The 19,165-nt window shown below is 46.9% G+C and overlaps 1 protein-coding gene across 6 annotated transcripts in view; it reads left to right on the top strand.

Moving 5' to 3' along the window:
* Positions 1 to 2,164: 2,164 nt before the first annotated feature.
* CCDC88B (coiled-coil domain containing 88B) overlaps positions 2,165 to 19,165 on the top strand; it is a 32,088-nt gene continuing 15,087 nt past the window's right edge. The window contains exons 1-14 of one of the 6 annotated variants that reach the window (XM_080984496.1): positions 2,165 to 2,296; positions 3,261 to 3,400; positions 6,997 to 7,105; positions 8,679 to 8,748; positions 9,765 to 9,823; positions 10,954 to 11,037; positions 11,980 to 12,111; positions 12,460 to 12,584; positions 13,091 to 13,172; positions 14,800 to 14,958; positions 15,546 to 15,692; positions 16,695 to 16,815; positions 16,927 to 17,096; positions 17,840 to 18,727. In XM_080984496.1, the coding sequence (XP_080840622.1) occupies positions 2,237 to 2,296; positions 3,261 to 3,400; positions 6,997 to 7,105; positions 8,679 to 8,748; positions 9,765 to 9,823; positions 10,954 to 11,037; positions 11,980 to 12,111; positions 12,460 to 12,584; positions 13,091 to 13,172; positions 14,800 to 14,958; positions 15,546 to 15,692; positions 16,695 to 16,815; positions 16,927 to 17,096; positions 17,840 to 18,727 (2,346 nt within the window). In that variant the 5' untranslated portion in view covers positions 2,165 to 2,236. Of the gene's footprint in view, positions 2,297 to 3,260; positions 3,401 to 6,738; positions 6,757 to 6,996; positions 7,106 to 8,127; positions 8,302 to 8,678; positions 8,749 to 9,764; positions 9,824 to 10,953; positions 11,038 to 11,979; positions 12,112 to 12,457; positions 12,585 to 13,090; positions 13,173 to 14,799; positions 14,959 to 15,545; positions 15,693 to 16,694; positions 16,834 to 16,926; positions 17,097 to 17,839; positions 18,728 to 19,165 lie in introns of those variants that run through there. The other 5 variants (XM_080984495.1, XM_080984497.1, XM_080984498.1 and 2 more) reach the window with 5 other exon arrangements.

The raw sequence follows: 19,165 nt of genomic DNA, 5'->3' as shown, positions 1-19,165 counted from the left end.
TCTTCAAAGGATTTAGTTTCAATCGGCTCCCATGAAACCATCTAGCCACATCTTCCAAGCATCTGGTCAGGGTGTCCGGGGCCGAGTCGGTGTGGCCATCCATCAGCAGATAGAGTAAAGGTATGGTGGCTGGGGAAACCCAGTCAGATGGACAGTAAATAATAATAATAATAATAATAATAATAATAATAATAATTAATAATAATAAATGCATTTACAGTGGTACCTCAGTTTACAAACTTAATCCGTTCTGGAAGTCCATTCTTAAACCGAAACCGTTCTTAAACCAAGGCGCGCTTTCCCTAATGAGGCCTCCCACCGCCAGTGCCCTTCCACTGTTCGGCTTCCGTTCTTAGACCAAGGTAAAGTTCACAAACTGGGACACTACTTCCAGTTTTGCGGAGTTCGCAAACAGAATAGTTCGTAAACAGGGCTGTTCTTAAACCGAGGTACCACTGTATATATAAATCACCTCAAGGCAGTTGTTCAGGAGGTGATTAATAAGTTGATGGTAATTGCACAAAATGGCTGCTGCATGTAAAAGCAGTAAAAGACAGGAACCAAAATGGGACAAGCATGCCCCTAATTTTGGCCCCTGTGGATTTCTGAGGGGAGGTATTCACTGGGACTTTTCGCAGGTGCCATAGCTGCTGGTGGGCACCCAGGCACCTGTGGGCACTGGGTTGTCATCCTCTGATCATGTATGTATGAGTGGAAGCTATTTTGCTGCCACAGGAACAAAAGGCACCACTTTTTCCACGTCCATGATGCTTTTCCAGCCCTTCTGAAACTAGCGATGGGTTCATAGTTTCCCCAATGTGTCACTAACTCAATCTGAAGCAGAAGCTAAAAAAAAAAAAAAAGTTTCCTCACAAGAGATTTATTTTTAGCTGAGTCTCTCTTAAGAGAGTAGACTGAACAGGCCCGTGAATGAAGCCCTCTTTCGTATTTTTCTCAGGCGCTAATGTTCTCACACTCAGTTAGCCACAAATTCAGTTTCCTCTCGTGGCCAGCTGGTGCCCCTGACTGTGTCGTGTCCTGACAAGAGTCTGCTTTCAGCACCCAATGCATTTTTCCTGTTTTGCTTCATCTCGTGCCTAATCACAAAATTGGAATTGCAATCAATTGGCGCTGGCCTGCGACAGGGCCTTCTTGGTAGTAGCACCCCATTTGCGGAATGCCCTGTCTGGTGAGCTACAACTGCCAGAGGGGTGTAATCGCCAACCCTTCTTCCCAGGGAATTCTGTCAATTGCAGCACTGTGTGAGGGGGGATACGGGTCTCTCAGCACCCTTAACAAACCACAGTTCTCGGGAATCTTTGATGGAAGCCATGACCATATAAAGTGGTATAATTGTGAATGCGGCCACAGTGGTCAAGGAGCTGGAATCTTTTTCAACCCGAGGGCCGCCTTCCCCTCATGGCAACTCCCTAAGGGCCACATGCTAGTTGTGGGTGGAGCCATTAATATAAAAATTGCATTTTTGAACCACAGGCTAGTTGTGGTCTACACACTCGCCTACCCCTTTCTCTCAGTCAGGCCAGCAAGAGGCAGGATCAGGGTTCGATGACACATTCCAGTCAGGCAAAAACACTCAGCAGGGCTAGTGAGGGGTACGGCCATGGGATGTGGTCTGGGGAGAGCCCCGAGAAGCCACATTTGGCCCTCGAACCTGAAGGTCTTTGCCCTTGACGTGTCAGGACAGGAGTCAGTGGAACTTCCTGCCTCATGGTCCCATCGCCTCGAAGCCTGGCTCACTAGTAGGATTCTGGCATACAGTAACGGATGTGCGAAAGGCAGGCCTCTTCCACCAACCAACAGTTCGGACCACAAACCTGACGGGCCACTTTGAGGCGGCGACAGATGACTTCTGCCCTCTCCGTTCCTCCATCGCCGCCTCTCGAGTGTGGTTTTTCTGCAGCAAGAACGGGAAATGAAGTCAGCGTTGCCCTCTCCTGCAAAGCAAGCCTGCAATGCCTCACTCAGGCTGGTGCACTGAGAACTGGAAGTCTTTCGTCGAGGAAATGTTTCGCACTGGCGGCTTCCTGCGTGGCGGAAATTAAGAAATCAGTCCCTTCATCCTATGTGGCTTCCTCTCTTGCTTCCCTCCCTCCCTCCACCCCCCACCCACTGATCAGTCTCATCGGCCCAAGATTACGGAAGGAGGTTTACCGTAAGCTTTAAGCGCTTACAGAAGGCGCAACCAACAAGGAGAGGGCGCCCCTTTGGTGGCACCATGGATGGAGATGTCACTGAGATGCTGGAAGATTTTGTCTCGGGGCCGCTGGTCACCTGGGTGAGCATCTATGGGGGGGGCAGGAGGTTTTGAGGAGGGGGTGTTGTTCTTCTGGGTTGTCCTAAATAAAGGCCTTATATCCCTGGTTTTGAAGTCATGCTGAGCCCGGGAGTTTTGGCAATATATCGCCTGACACCGGTGGTCTGCTGGGTAATTTTATGGCAAGTTGGGCAGATCGACTATTTATTTGTTTGTGTGTGTGTGTGTGTGTACATACAGGTGCACACACACACACACACATAAATGGTACACACATACCGAGCAGAAAACACTTTGACCCTGGTTTCCAACTACCGGTAGGTAAGATTTTGGGAAACTTTATTACTGAACCCACCAAATATTAAGCTTCTTGTTGCAGTTAGGTAAATGTAGACTTGATAAGTTGGGGTTATTTACATGGTAATGTGTATTGCTTCACTTCCTTTGAAATGTGGTAAGCCAGCCCAGCAGTGTTTGGGGGCCTGGCGGTTTGTTCTGCTGAACTGGACACTGGACTTAAGAACTTATGAAAAGCCTTCCAGCCGGATCACAGACCCTCCAAGTGTCCCTATTTTCCAGGGATAGTCCCAGATTTACAGAAGTTTCTGATTTGATCCTGGAATGTCCCGCTTTTCCTTGGGATTTCCTTATTTTCATCGGACAAATACTGGAGGGTGTGGACTTATGCGACATCCAAGTCAAGGAGATAAGTAACTATACAACCTTTAGAAGACATCTGAAGGCAGCTCTGTATATTGAAGTTTTTTCAATTTTAATGTTTTATTATGTTTTTATATATGTTGGAAGCCACTCAGAGTGGCTGCAGCAACCCAGACAGATGGGGTATTATTATTATTATTATTATTATTATTATTATTTAGGACATCCCTATTTTCATCAGAGAAATGCTGGAGGGTATGAAAGTGTGGATTAGATAGGTTCACCTACAAACATGAACTGAATCAAATTTCTCTTCTCCTTACAGGTGCGAACCTTGGAGACGCTGACTTACTTGAGATCTGACCAGCCCCCTTCTCCCCATAGGAAGAAGAGACATGAGGGAGCACAAGAATATTTCCTCAAGCTGGTCAGTGGGGACACCCTCATCCATATCATGGAGATAATGTGAGTCATAGTGTACTGAGCGGATCACTGGGGCACCTCCAGAGGGTCAGTATTTTCTGGGAGGGGTTCAAGTGAGAGACAGTGTGGTGCAGTGGTTAAAGTAATAATAACTGGGAGACCAGAATTAAAACTACCCACTGGGTGACCTTGGGCCAGTCACTATCTCTTATCCTGACTTACCTCCCAATATTGCTGTGAGGATAAAATGGAAAGATGGAGAATCATATATGACACCTTGAGCAACTCAGAGGAAAGGTGAAAGATAAACATAATAGTAGCAATAATGAAAAGCAGATACAGTACTGAGAAATTTAGGTTTGTACAATTTAATTCACAATGTTCTGATGTCCTGTAACAACATATTTTATGGGGGGGGGGATGCACTGTGGGATGGATTAATGCACATTCAAACGGTGCGCAAGCAAATCAGGATATCAGAATGAATACTCATTGCTATGTAACCTCTTTGCAAGCAAATCAGAACAAATGCATTTATATTATATTATATTATATTATATTATATTATATTATATTAGCAGTAGGTCATCCCCCCCCACTGTGTTTGAAGCTGCATTGACACGGGACTGTTCACACTGTTGTTCACAGGGTGGGGGCAAGGATGTCTTCACTTGATACGCCACAGATTCCCCACTGTTGAAACATAGCGTAGTTAAATGGAACCTCCTATTCAGAGGCGGCAGGGCACTGGATACCAGTGGTTGGGGGGGGCAAGCAGCAAAGTCTGGTCCCCCATTTTGTAACCTACATCTGGATAGCCACTGACAGTACAGAACATCAGGCTTCATGGACTTAAGGGGAATCCTTAAATTATTATGAACTGAAAATTTGCCCAGGGAAGTAAACACTCTTTCAATTGCTTAGGTATTATTAAGTTAATAGCTTTCTTAAGTTATTTAACCACCACTACTGCTTTTCTTGGTTTTTTTTTTTGGGTGGCTCCCAGAATTTATATCCCCTGCAACCCAGTAACTGTATATGAAAGCTAATTATCAGATTAAATCCTGCTCAGATTATTTTTAAATTGAAGACATCAGGTTGTTTTGGATGCTTTTAATATTATTAATAAATGGACAACAATAATAAAAACTAAACGTTCAGAAGTAATATGTCCATGCAACTGTATGCCAAAATTAATTCAGGAGTCTTTGACGTGTCACAAGCCTCCTTTTTGTTACAGTTGCAACCAACTGACCAGCCAGCCAAGCTCTAATTAGGGATGGAAGAGAAATTTGACTCCCTGCACATTTAATGTTGAATCTATCAAATCTACACTCTCCAAAACAATATGCAAACCAAAATGAGGAAAAAATTGTATCAAAATGCTGATGAATTTTCCTGAGGATTTTTTTAAAAAACCAAACATTTGCAAATTTCTGCAAAACATGGAGAACTGAATTTAAGATTCAAAAAATGAGAAACTGGGGGAACCGAAATTGACAGAACCTTCCATCCCAGTCTCAAATATAGTTGTGGTTCTTTTCAATGTGCTTGAAGCATGTTAATTTGCAAATAGAGATATTTCCAATGCATTCAATTAAGGAAAATCAATAAAAAGAAAAAAAGATCGTATGAATCATTCAGGATTCAGCTGTATATTTCATGCTCAAATAAAAGTTGAAGGGGCAGAAGCAAGTACCGTACATTTTCAGGTAAACGAAAAGAATCTGGCTTCACTGGCCAATCCTTTCAAAGGGTCTATGAAACCAGATAGATTTTCTGCTGTTGTGGCATAACAGGAATTTCTTTTTCAGCATTTCAGTGTTTTGCAGGGAACATTTTTCCAGCAAACAATCCTCTGCTAAGGAGCACGGATATTAATGTCAGCAGGAAAGTTCAGCTTTGTACAGCTGTGTTTTTGCAGGATGCTCTCAAGGGAACAGAATCAAGGGGAAACTTTTGGGATATCTGCTGGCACGCAGCGAGTTAACAGTGGCGCAGCGCATGGCGGGTAAATGGGCGGGTTTATGCAGATTTAGCACCAATGGCCATCAGAGCAACGAGGCAAACGGCTGAGAAATTGACAAGATCGACAAAATCCACTTTTTTTAAGGTTAAACTGTCCATCAAGAGGCTGCTTAGCTGGACAACAAAAGCAGAAACGTTGTCCGAGTGTATTTTGTGGACTTGGAAACGGTGCTGATTCCGAGGCGGCGGTGAGAGGTTTGCAGCACGCAGGTTCCCACCGACACTTGAAAAGGCAACGGGAAAGGAGACCCGCTTAATTTTTGTTTCCCTTGGTATCGCTTCTCGGCCTTTTGGCTAAGATCAAGTGTAGTATCTGTTCTTATCAGTTTAATATCTGATATGTCCTCTATTTGAGGACTATATATTAAATGGATTTTTGGAATTGGGAGATGGAATAGGGGCTTGCTCCATCCACTCCATGCATCGACCTGGTATTGCAGTACCTCCAGGAACGGTGCACCTCCCTCTGGGGGGAACATTGTTGGTTCAAAAAATAGATAAGAGCTTATAGTGCCTTTAAGATGTTGGCTTTTTACACGGGAAAAATAAGCACTACCAAAAAATAATCTGTGTGTAAAGTGATTTGATTCCAGTTTCATTTAGCGGAAAACGTTTATTGAATACAGTATTGTATAGGGAAAATAATTATGTACAGCTGAAAACGCTGACAGCATTAAGATAAATTCAACAGTGTAAATAGGTTTTGATGGATGTAATAATGGAAAACTGATTGGCATAATTCTTGTCAACTATGCAGGGATATAATATATGTAAAATGAACCATGGAAAGAGAAGAAGGCAACTCAATGATATCTCAACTATGTAAAATGCTTATCTGAAATTGTAAATCAGAAAATTAAAAAAAAAATCATATTAAATAATAATAAAACAAAACTTTAATTTATCAAATATTCTCTTTCGAAAACAACAGGAAAACTGAAACACAACCACTTTCAAAATTCACCACTTATACAAAATGTTCTCTGCAGCTCTCCCGACATAACAACGTTTATAAAAATGCCTTTATTTGGGGAAAGTGTCCGTGAAAATGAACACACAGCTGAAAATGACACCTTATATCAGGAGAATTTGCTTGCAAAGATGTACGCTAGTCCAAACTGCATCCAAAACCTCTGCATCAGCCTGGAATTGCACCTCCCCTCTGGCAGAGAATACTTTTGGTTCAGAATAACAAATGAAACAAGCAGCATAATGTTCTGCTTTGGAATGTTTTATTTACAAATCCTAACCCGCCGGGCTCTGTTTCCAAAATGTTGCAATCACCTCTTCTCACACTCCACTGCACTTCTACTGCTCATCTATCTGTCTATCTGTCTGTCTGTCTGTCTGTTGTGATTCTGCAACCCATGGTTAGCCCTGTGAGGCGTACACTACATTTCCCATACGTTAGAGATCCCCAGATCATCCTATTAGAATTACAGTTCCCAAAATCTATTGTGGAGAGAGATAACTTGCTGAACCAGTCTGTTGTATAACTGTTCCCTGTTTAAACTTGGCTAGGCCAGTAAAACGATTGTATATTTTCTCTGCTGCTGGGGACAGGATTTCCCTCCACTCATTCTTCCAATGTGCCTGGTTACCTTTCCTAGAGACCTGATTCCTGGGGGAGCGCAACCTCCGTGGAGTGAGCAAAACGAAGAGGCACACAGCTTGCAAATGCTCCAGGGCCTTCTGCAGCGGCTGCGCAGGTTCTACCAGGTGAGTAGGATTTAACACACATTGGATCTGAACCCATGGCTTCTGCTCTGCTGTCCCCACACGTTCCTGACACAACCCATGCCACAAAAAGACTGGAAGCTGATTGGGGTTTCAGTGCTTTATAAAATAATTGTTCTAGTATGTTGTTATAGTATTTTAATAGAAACAGCCATGTTCGGTGTATGGATTATGTCATTATATAGTTTGGTCACTAACAGAGCAAAACCAACCAACCACCAGGATGAGAGAGTATGGATTTAGCACAACTGAGTTGTGGCTCAGCCAGGACTACTCTGATGTAAATCCTGCACCCCAGCTGAGCCAGATATATGCCACTGTATGTTCTTCAACCCGTTTTAGCCAGGGCTAAACTGGTGTAATTTGAGGACATATTCACACCATACATTTAAAGTGCTATGAAACCACCTTAAACATTCCATGGCTTCTCCCAAAGAACTATGGGAGCTGTGATTTCTTCAGTGTGTTTAGCAATTCCCAGAATTCCCTGGGAAGAGGGATTGACTGTTAAAACCACTCTGGAAATTGTAGCTCTCTAAGAGGAGGGGGTGGAGTGTCTCCTAACAATTCTCAGCACTCTCTCCAAGGAGCTCAAGGTGACTGTTACGAAAATTACGGGGGGGGGGGGCACATCTTTAAAGTTAAATGTTACAAATATCATGCCTGAATGTATCCTATCAACTTGACAGCTCAGGGAAGTTACCTAGCTTTAAAAATAATATAAAATCAACCCCTTTGCCAGTTTCCTCCATTCCAAAGCTATTTTCCCCTTGAAAAAGGACTCCAGGAAGTTCCCAGAGGTGACAATTTCTGGGCTCATTGTTAGCCAAGGGAAGCCAAATCTCATCACCTGACTTGCCTCAGGCTCCAGACATGCAAAGGAAGTTCTATTGTACTTTCGGGTGGTGGGTACTTAAGACATATTTGTCTATGCTAATCTTGTACCAAGGGCTTGTCTGGACATGTCTGCCAAGGTTAAACTAGTGTAACCCCGGTCTATCCCTCCCCTTTTGTGACATGTCAGTGATGTAGCAATGATGTAGCAATGATGCTGTACAAACTGTATTCTGGGATATGGTGGGAAAGTTTTAAAAGTCTTTGTCACCCCATCCTCAGGGTTCAAATTTCCTCTTTGAACCTACTGCGCAATAAACTTTGGTCTACAGCTATTTGCTCCGGTTGGTGGCTGGAATCCTTCCTTTATTCTGCAGGGACCCGCGGGCTTTGCCCAACAAACTGGGTGACTGAGCAGCCTCACACCTAGATTTTTCCGTAACATTGACATACATGCTCCTTCCCCCCACCCCACAACCATTTCACCGACACAACAACCCCTCGAGGTAGGTTAGGCTTAGAGGCAGTGACAGGCCTGAAGTCACCCAGTGAGCTTCATGGCCAAGTCGGGATTTGAACCCTGGTCTCCCATGTCCTCGTCTGACCCTCTAACCACTACAACACTCTCTACTCTACGCCATGCGGAGGAATAAGTACAACATCACTCAATTATCTGTTATTATTCTCCCCTTCCATGCTCTTTCTCTCTTCTTTTCCCCAGAACGATTTGCAACAACTGATTCTTTCATTGCCTCCTAATTTACATCTTCTGGCCCAAGATCCTCTCACAGGTAGGCCTATTGGGAGAAAAATTGTGGTGCTGAAACCACCAAAACAGATGGATCCGAACTTTCCTGTTCAGGGAAGTTTTTAACAGTTGATCTTTTATTGTGTTTTTTTAAGAAATATTTTGCTGGGAATAAATGGGATTTAGAATATTAAGAAATGTGAATAAGATGCACTATAATTGGAAATTGTTTTAGTTTAATAATGATATTGGAAAGCTGTTACTTTCAACTACAAGGAAACTCAGAAGGGAGGGACTAGGGGAAGTCAACCAAGATGTTTAAAATGTTGGATTTGTAAAGAATTAAGTTTGTTGTTATTGTTTATCTGTTTATTGTTCCTTTTTCCTTCTTTCATTCATTGATGTATTTCCTTTTTCCTTTTTTGTTTTTGTGTGTCATTCTGCTTTGTGGTTTTTGTTATTATTGTGGAAAATCTAATAAATTTTTATTAAAAAAAGAAAAAAAGAAATATTTTGTTGAGAGCTGCCCAAAGTGGCCGGGGCAACCCAGTCAGATGTGCGGCATATAAATAAAATACAGTGGTACCTCGGTTTAAGAACAGTCCGGTTTAAGAACAATTTGGTTTACAAACTCCGCAAAACTGGAAATAGTGTCTTGATTTGAGAACTTTACCTCGGTCTAAGAAGCGCACCGGTGGTGGGAGGCCTCATTAGAGAAAGCGCACCTCAGTTTAAGAACGGTTTTGGTTTAAGAACAGACTTCCAGAACGGATTAAGTTTGTAAACTGAGGTACCACTGTAAAAACAATAATTGTTGTTGTTGTTCCTGCGGAATCCTGCCTGATCTCCTTTTTTACCAAATACGACCTATGCCATCAGAAGGCCTCCCTCAAGCTTTGTGCTCCTTCAAATGAGAAAAATCCTTGCAAGCCACAACCCCAGTTGGGATAAAATTTGGCTCTGGAACTTGGACCTCGTAGACCAGGCATGGGGGTGCATTTGCCTTCAAATATCACATTAACACTTTCTCCCCCTTTTCCCTGCAATGGTGTGATCCAGCACAGGCTGTTGGGGAGATGAAGAAGTTGTTGCTGCTGTTGCTTGGGAGTGCTGTCCAGGTACTTTGGAGTGTGGAATGGGTGGGCAGGGGGCGCAAATTTAGCTGCTGGAGGGTGGAGACAATGGAAAGGGGCCTTTTTGGTTGTGGCCCCTGTAATCTGTCTGTGGAATGCCATCCCCAGGGAGACCCACCTGACCATGTCGTGAATATCCTTTTCAGAATCAGGTAAAAGTGTAGCTCTTCTCCCAGGCATTTGGCAGAGGATGTTAACTGTTCTGTTGCTGATGACGTTTTCAGCTGTTGCTTGCTCTGTTTTATGGGTTTGATAATGATCTTATTGCATTGTTGTCTATTTTTATGCTGTGCCCTTTGTAAGCTGCTTAGATTCCCCCCCCCCTTTTGTATTAAGCAAGTCACAACTAAAATAAAAATAAAGCAAATGGATTTCCCCAAATTAATATCCTGCCTCGTAACCTAGATTACCCCCCAATTCAGTATCCTCCCCAAATTCATTACCTACCCAGAAATACTCAAGGCACTTTGGAAACTATTTGGGGGACTGGGCCCAGTGGGCCTCCACCTCTTACAAACACTTTTGACCCGCAGCAAGAACTAAAACACTCAGGGTTCCCTGGAGCGAGGGGAATTACCTACTAAACTGATTTTATGTCCAGAGCATGAATGTGTGTTTGGTCACATTCACGCTACACATTTATTTAAAACACATAACTTTCCCCAAAGAATCCTGGGGACTGTAGTTTACCCCTCACAGAATGCCTCTTAACAAACTACTGTTCCCAGGATCCTTTAGGAAGCCATGTGCTTTGAATGTATGGTGTGGGGGTGTGACCTAAGTGTGTTTGGGGCATTTTACCAGAGGCGGTTTTAGGGTAGCACAAATAGTGAGGTTGCACTGGGCGCTGCCCTCCAGGGGGTGCCAAAACATGCTGTAGAACGGAAGCGTGAGAGGCAGGGGACGCAGAAATTTGAGAGCCCCAAGTCCGCCACTGGTTGCACACACTTTAAAGCACTCCCCCCCCCCTCTGGACACTGTCATTTATCCCTCACAGAGCTACAGTTCCCAGCACCCTTTAACAAACTACAGTTCCCAGGGCATTCTTTGGTGGGGAAGCCATGTGATTTAAATGTGTAAGAGAACCTGATCGCCCTCCTTGAACATCCCAACAGTGTGAAAGGCGTGACGAGATCATTGGCCTAATCCAGACCCTTGACATCAGCACCCAAGCTGCCCTGGCTTCTTTCATCCAAGAGGTAAGGCTGGGCCTGGGTTTTGAGGCGGAAGGGTGTGGGTTGTGTTACTTTTCCTCTCCCATCATGCTTTGCACTTCAAGCCTGGTATGAATAGGGCAGATCCCCAAGCAAAATGGAAGGAATGTTGTGAGGAGAACTTGTGAGGTAAGCCATAGCTGTCAACTTTCAGATTTGAAAAGAAGGGATCAGTAGCCTCGAAAATAAGGGATCAGCAGCACAGCTGTCAACTTTCAGATTTAAAAATAAGGGATCAGCAGCCTCACCTGTCCCGGAGACAGTCTAATGGATATCTAATAATCCGGGATAGCAGCGGGAAGCAGCGGGAAACGGCGCTGAAATAAGGGAATTTCCCACAAAAAAAAGGGAAGGTTGACAGCTATGGAAGTAAGCACTGGCTATATGTATACACCCATTGGTTGAAACATAGTGAGTGAGGTTGTCACCATTCCCTCCTTCACCGCTGTTATGTATTCAGTGGTCTGTGTTTGCCTGAGCTTCAGTCTGGACTAAGGATTCTGAGCTCCTGTGTTCTCATTCGATACATGATGTCCAATCACAGAACATTTCAGGATTTGGGCCTCTGCCATTGGTCCTTGAACTCTGAGTCGTGATTTGCAGCTTGGAAGTTTAGACAGCCAGTCACGCTGAGAGTGGGAGTGGCCCAGGCTTTCAGGAATGTATATAAGCAGTTGCTTTGCCTGATTCCCAGTTATGTAGTTCAATAAAGGTTCTTGCTGTGTCTTGTCTCGTGGGAATCCACCTATACTTCAGCCGTCCTGCTGCATTTCAAGTTGATTTTTTTACACCAGCAACAGGGCAGGGATGTCTTCACCAGATGCCCATAACCTTATTTAATTTATCCCCTGAGGCAACTCTTGTGTGTCTCATACAAGAGGTCAGTGCCACAGCATGTTCTCATGCACAACTTCCTCTCCTTCCCAGGTGACCCAGGAGCCCAAGAACATGGTGAGGCTGCAGTGGAAGGAACTGGGACCCTCCGAAACGGAACAGTTGCTACAAAATGTGGTGTCTCGGATTCAAGAGCTGGTGCATGAGCGAGACGCAGGCTTGGAGGTGAGGGATGCAATGGGCTGTGTGTGGTTCTAATTCCCGCCCTCTTCTCAAAGTGCTGGCTTTTCAGAGAAACATGGCACCTGAGCCTAGAGATGCCCTGGGATCTGTTTCAGCATCATGACACCCTGAATCTAGCCATGACTGGGGGCACACCCCCTCTAACTTCCATCCACTCATGCAGAAGGCATGACCAGAGTTCAAGGACACATTTCAGCCAGGCAAAAACACTCAGGGAGAGATGTTGACTGGGGAGAGTCCCAAGGGCCTGATGAACAGGCCTGGAGGGCCACATTTGCCTGCCACACTCTACCCACATGGCTTCATCCTTTACTCTATCTCCCTCTACAGAAATTGTGGGAACTGCAGCAAGAACAGGAACGCCCCCTAGTCACCCCCCTGGAGGGCCACCATCAACATCTTGGGGTGCAGCTTGCTGAATCTCGGGCCCAGGTGCGGCGTCTGCAGCACGAGCTGTGAGTGGAAGTGGGGCAGACATCTAAAAAAAAGTCAAGCATGGGGGTGGGCATCTGTGGGGCATAAAAAACAATGGGGGCCACAGCAATTCTAGAGAAGCTAGGGGGGTTGGATTTTAGTCTCCCACTTCAATTTCCCCACCTAACTCTGCAAGGGCATCAACAGGACCCTTTTATCTCCTATGAACATTTTGGGGTATGTGATGTAAGTTCCGAACAATGTTTTCTTTTTTTGAAAAAATGTGGCTGACTCCTATTTCTATGCTGGGGGCACAGCGTTTAGTTGATTACTCTGAGTTCCTTCCAGACATCCATCAATTCTATTGTGCATTTATGATGATTTGTGGTCGCGGTGGTATTGGAGTGGTAACACGCAATCCAGCTCATTAACTCACCCAAAAATCTGACGTATGGTTTTCCTCTTGGAGCGTTTGCAAAATAAAAACTCACTTTTAATTAATAAAATGAATAAATAAAACAAAACTGTGCTGTTTCCCCACCCCCAGGGAAGAGAAGATGGAGGAACTGTTAGATCAAGAGGATGAACGGAAGGATTTGGAGGGGCAGCTTCAAAAGATGCGGCAGGAGGTACTGCTAAAAAAGCCACGCAGAAGGCTGGAGTTGTCCTGGCACTGAGGAGCTGAAGGTGCACACTCTGGCCTATGCTATTGGCCACAGAATCAAGGGCCACTGGGAGGCTTCACCCCCTGCCTCCCAGAAAGAGCTTCATGGCAAGGGGGGAGACCAGCCTGGCCCCATCCAACATCCAGTCCAGAACAACTGCAGGAAGCCGGAATTTTGTAATTAAGAACTGGTGCCTGGGTTTGATTTTCCTCCTCCTCCCTCCCCTCCCCTTTTCCTTGTGCGTCCTGTCTTTTAGATCACAAGCTTGAAAACTGCTGATTATTGGTCACTGCAAGCCACTTCTAAGAAACCTCCCCCCCCTTTCCCTGCTGCAGAGAGGGTTATAAATACTTTCAGTAAATAACTTCCTGCCTTTCCAAAACCACATCCTTCCAATGTGGCTTACATCGAAAGACATTATTACGCTTGTAGTAAATGATACCAAAATATAACAGGTCACTGGGGTCCTTCACACTGGGCAGCTGGTGGGAGATGTGAAGGGGGCAACTCAGCTGGAACAGGAGCAGGTGGTGGCATCCTTCCCTCAGGGCAGCTGGTGATAGCTGGCCTTGTTATGGGAAGGGCAGTGGAAAAAGCCCAGCGGGAGTAACTCCTGGTGCCTTCTTTCCCTGCCTCCCTTTCTTTCCTTGTTTTAATAAACAAATCTGAACATTTAGGAACGAGGCCGGGAAAAGTTGGCAACCTTATTGAGGGCAGGACAAGTGGAGAGCACTAGGCACATAATAAATGTTGAAGAAAGCGCTGTGAGCACCAGTCACAAAATGGCTGTTGTGGGGGCATGGTGCAGCATAACGTTAAAAGGCTGCTATGGGGGCATGGCATAATGACTGCCCCATCTTAACATACCCACCAAGCGTCCTGGAAAAAAGGGACATCCTGTTTTTTCGTGCAAGATCGCGGCGGCCATTTTGGGTGCTGCAATTTTGCTCACTCTCGGGCTATGAAAAAGAGCTTTTGGGGGGAAAGATTGTGACATGGGAAAAGTTGGATGGTATGTCTTACAGGACAGAAAAAAGAGGGTGAGGAGAACAAAATGGTGTGGGCATGCCTCTCCATTGGCTGCCCCATTGATGGTAGAAAAGGCACCTGCATCTGCCACCACCACTTGCAGAGAGAGAAGCTTTCTTTGCACCTCTCTTCAGAATGGAAAGGAGGGTGGAGGATCCAGTCCTGGCATCCAATGAAATGTGGGCATGCTTAAGGGGACGTGTTCAATGAAGGAGGGGCTGAATAAGTGCAAACTAAGCAGGAAGAGTATGTATTGTGGATTTTTAAGGGGATATTTGGTGAGACGTTTTGTGGGTGCCATAGGAGGTACTGGCAGGCACACTGGCAGCTGTGGGTGCCACATAGACAACCCACAGCCTAGAATAGACCTGAGGGGACCAGCCCCCTCCCCAGTCCTCTCCCTGCGAGGCTGCAGCTCTGGCAGGGACAAAATAGCATTTCTTGGGACCCTGAGTCCAAACAACCCCAGGTGACTTATCCATACACCTTTGCCTCCTTGTGCCTAATTCACCTGCCACTCACCATGCCACTTATTTCTAACTTGTTCTCCTGCTTTCACCAGAACCGGGCACTGGTAGGCGAGGCCCGCCTGGCTGGGTTGTACCGGGATGAGCTGGACGCCTTGCGAGAGAAGGCCTTGCGGACAGAGCGGCTTCAGGCGGAGCTGGCAGCCCTGAGAGAGCGGCTGCCTGCCTTGGAGCAGTGCCGTGTCCAGCTGAAGGTAAGGTTGACATCTGGCCACTGATCAGTTATCAGTTATCAAAGGGGCATGGGTGTGTATCCTTTCAGCCACATTCACACCACACATTTAAATCACTACAATGTCACTTTCAACATGGCTTCCCCCAAAGAATTCTGGGAAGTGTAGTTTGTTAAGGGTGTGGAGAATTGGTAGGCAATCCCCTATTCCCCTTGTGGAATGACAATTCCCAGAGTTTCCCAGGAAGAGAGACTATGCATGTGCACAAAAACTAACCTACTCTATGAAGGCAACATTTACATTCAGTGCTCTGACCACTTACCCTTTGGCCCTGAAAAGTTGCCCCAAAGAGGATGCAGCCTTGATGCTGAACAAATTCCTCACCCCTGCCCAGGAGTAAAGCTCTGCCAAGGGCATTGCGGGTATTTAAAATGGTGGCTCCCAGACTCTCACTGGGAGCTGCCTGGAGCTTTCTTGTCGCTTGCCCCTGCCAGCTAAGTCAACCTGAGTGGCATGGGCAGCGGGGGGAGGCACTGACACAGGGCGGAAGAAGGGTCCTCAAACCTAGATCTGACTGTGGTGTTTGATGAGCTGCTTTGGATGGGCAGGAGGAGCGTGAGTTTTCCCAGGCCTTGCTGGAGACAAAGGCCATGATGGAAGGACAGCTGGAGGCTGCTCGGGCCCGGGGGAAGCACCTGAACCAGCTGGAGAAGGAGAAGTTGCACCTGCAAAGCTACCTGAACGAGGCCCAAGAGGTGAGAGACCCAAGGGAAGCTGCTCCATATGGGCAAATGGAGCAATGCCGCCCCCCCAACTTTCAGCCACCCTGTGGAATGCCCTCCCATCAGATGTCAAGGAAATAAACAACTACCGTATTTTTCCGTCTATAAGACGTCCCCATGTATGAGACCCTCCACCCCATTTTGGGGGACTCAATTTTAAGATAATGAGGGGAGATAGCTCAAAGTTATTGAGCTTCTCCCCCCATGCATTTGCGGGCAGGAAACACTCCCTAGATTGTTTCCCATGCACAGCAGCATCAAGGGAAGTTGCACTCCCGCCAAACAGCTGGCTGTCGGGTGCACTGCTTCTCCCCCCCACGCCACTATCCATGTATTGGATGACCCCAGTTTTTTGACACGATTTTTGAGTCAAAAAACCTCGTCTAATACACAGAAAAATACGGTATCTGACTTTTAGAAGACGTCTGAAGGCAACCCTGTATCGGGAATTTTTTTATATCTAATGTTTTACAATTTTTTATGTGCTGTAAGCAGGCCAGAGGGGCTGCGGAAATACAGCCAGATGGGTGGGGTATAAATAATATTATTATTATTTCGCTCTGCCCTCAGTCATCTTCCACCTGCCTGCCTTCTTGCTTACATCCAGTCTGGAGGGTGGCACTGCCTGTCAGCTTCCTCCTCCTTAATTTCAGTATTGCTGTTGTTGTTGCTGCTAATTGAAACTGCACACTGCCCTCCATCCATAGATCTCAGGGCGGTTCACAACATAAAACCTTGTGTTGCCCCTTGTGGAACTCAGCAGGGAGGACTAAACTACAATGCACCAAATGTCATAACTTTTCCTCATGGGGATGTCACTCGGTCTCCTTGATCATTTTTTGTTGCCCTTTCCTGAACCTTTTCCAACTCTTTGTGGTGAGGTGACCGGAACTGCAGCATGAAATTTAACAATGAATTGATATCCATGAAATACTGTACAGCACCATGAAATTTAAGCATAGACTCTGTACACAGGAACGGGACCAGCTCTACCAGCAGACAGAGGAGCTTCTAAGAGAAAACATGGCTCTTGAGAGGCAGCTGAGGCGAAGTTTAGCGGAGCCCATCAACATTCTCCGTGCGGAAGAACTAGAAGGTGACTGGGCCCCAGGTGGTGAGTGTGGCCTTGCCTTTCCATTTTCTAGCAAGATCCTCAGAGTCATTCTAGAGGCAGAAATGTATTCCCTCCCTTCATCTGCTTCTGTAGGTCCTTCTGAAAGGCCTATTCTCTTGAGTGATGAGGTGAAAGAGGACATCGGAAGGTTGCTGACCCTGGAGAGGGAGAACCAGGATCTGCGCAGGAGGCTTCAGCAGGCCCTGGAGGATCCCAGCAAGTCTAGGAGTTTGGAACCAAAGAACGCAGTCCTTGATGGAGAGGTATTTATTTAGAGCATTTGGTACCCTGCTCTTCAGCCGAAAAGCCTCCCAGAGCACCGTACCTATAATCAACTAAAAGAAAACGGTCCCTGCTCCTTCAGAAAGCTCCTCCTGTCCCTAGAGAACATGACATTTAACTCCAGACACATTGACAGTTTCCTCTTCTCTCTGATAATTTGGACAACCAACATCCTGAACGCGTTGTTTCCTGGGAAGTTGATGCAAATCAATAGCAGTGGTCTTCCACTGACAGAGACATAAGTACAGAAGGTGCCACAGCAGAAAATTCCGTGCCCATCAACTGAGTTTCTGATAAAAGAGGCCCACAAAACAGGACCTCCCCTAGCTGATCTTCAGGCATGGTGGGGCAAGGGGGGTGGAATATGGGGGGAGTTGTTTCTTAAAGACAGGAATGGGGAGAAGGGGGGGACAATTTCCGGGTAGCACACTAATAGGGGTTGCCATTGCAGCTCTGATGGGCACTGATATGCCCACCAGTATCTCAGAAATACACAATCCACAATAGACTGTTTGCTGTTCCTGCTCAGTTCCTGTGTGCACCAGCTGGCCTTAAAAAAACAACACCAGAGCTGCCACTTTGTGCTATGCCATGCCATAATGACAGCCATTTTGTGGCAGGCACCCACGGCCCTTTAGCAAAATGACAAGCGTGCCCACTGGCCCGAAACGGTTGGCAGTCTCACTGTGCTAATAAATTCTGTCCTCTTATGTGCCCTGTCTAGCTAAAAGCGCTGCAAAGCGAGGTGCGGTCAGAGGCAAGCGAGCAGGCCTCAGACCCTGGAGAACATTTGCCAGAGGCCCAGAAGCGGCGAGAGAGCGAGGCCTTGGCCCCAGAAAGGCAGGAAAGCCAGGGCCCGAAGCAAGAGACTGAGGCTCTGGTGTCAGGGATGGAGGCGGCCTTGTTGGAAGCTCGGACTTCGCTGGGGGAGGCCGAAAAGCTGCGGGAAGCGGAGTCCCAGCGCGCGTCGGGCTTGGAAGAGAGGCTGAGGAGCCTGCAGGAGGCCCACGCCGACCTCCTGGAGAAGCGAGAGCGAGAGCGTGAGGGGTGGCGCTCGGAGACGGAGCGCCTGGTGGAGGAGGCCCAGGCCCTGGAGCGGGAGCAAGAAGCGCTGCGGGCCGGATCCCAGGCCTTGCAGGCCGCAGCCACCCAAGCCGAGCTGGAGCTGAGGGAAGCCCGGCAGAGCCTCCAAGGCGAGCGGCTGCAGGGGGCCCAGCTGGCCCAGAAGGCCCGGCAGGCGGAGGAGGAGCTGGGCGAGGCACGGCGGGAGCTGGAGGCCTTGCAGCGCAGTCTGGAGCAGCACAAGGTGACTCTGGCTCAGGCGGAGGCCGAGAAGGCGGCTCTGGAGGAAATGCTGAGCCAGGCCGAGAACCTGCGGCGGCAGCTGGAGAAAGACAACCGGCGCCTCCAGGCCCAGGCCCAGGCCCAGGAGGAGGCCCTGGCGGCTCAGAGCCTGCGTCTCGTCCACCTCGAGGCCCAGAGCCGGCAGCAGGCGGCGGAGGCCAGCAGCCTGAGGGAGGCCGCCCAGCGTTTCGGGGAGCTGGAGCAGAAGGAAGCAAACCTGAGGAAGGAAATGGACGCCAAGCAAAAGGCTTCAGCCCTCCTGGAGGAGGTAAAAGAGAAACTGGATATGTTTTGTGGGTCAAGCAAGTATGAACATAAGAGCTGGGATCAAGCCTGTCCCTGAGGCTCCTTAAGCAAAAGTTAAAGGGACAGGTGTAAATGTCGTAAGTAAGTAAGCAAAAAAAATAAATCCCTGCCCCATCAGGCTGCCGTTTAAGTACCCCACAATATCCAGGAGTAACACTTGGTCTGGGGCGCTGTGGGAAAATTTAAATGGCAGCTCCCAGACTTCCGCTGAGAACGTTCTGGTGCTTGTCTCTGCCACCAATGGTCACATCCGCACAACAAATGGCTCCCCCTCCCCTCTAGAATCCTGGAAACTGTGTTTTACCCTCACAAAGCCACAATTCCCAGGACTCATAACAAACTACAGTTCCCAGGATTCTTTAGGGCAAAGGCATGCATGTTAAAAGTGGGATAACAATGC

The sequence above is a fragment of the Podarcis pityusensis genome (genome assembly GCF_964106645.2).
Source record: "Podarcis pityusensis genome assembly, chromosome: 16".
In the NCBI taxonomy this organism is placed as follows: Eukaryota; Metazoa; Chordata; class Lepidosauria; order Squamata; family Lacertidae; genus Podarcis; species Podarcis pityusensis.
This window is presented reverse-complemented; position numbering and strand designations above follow the sequence as displayed.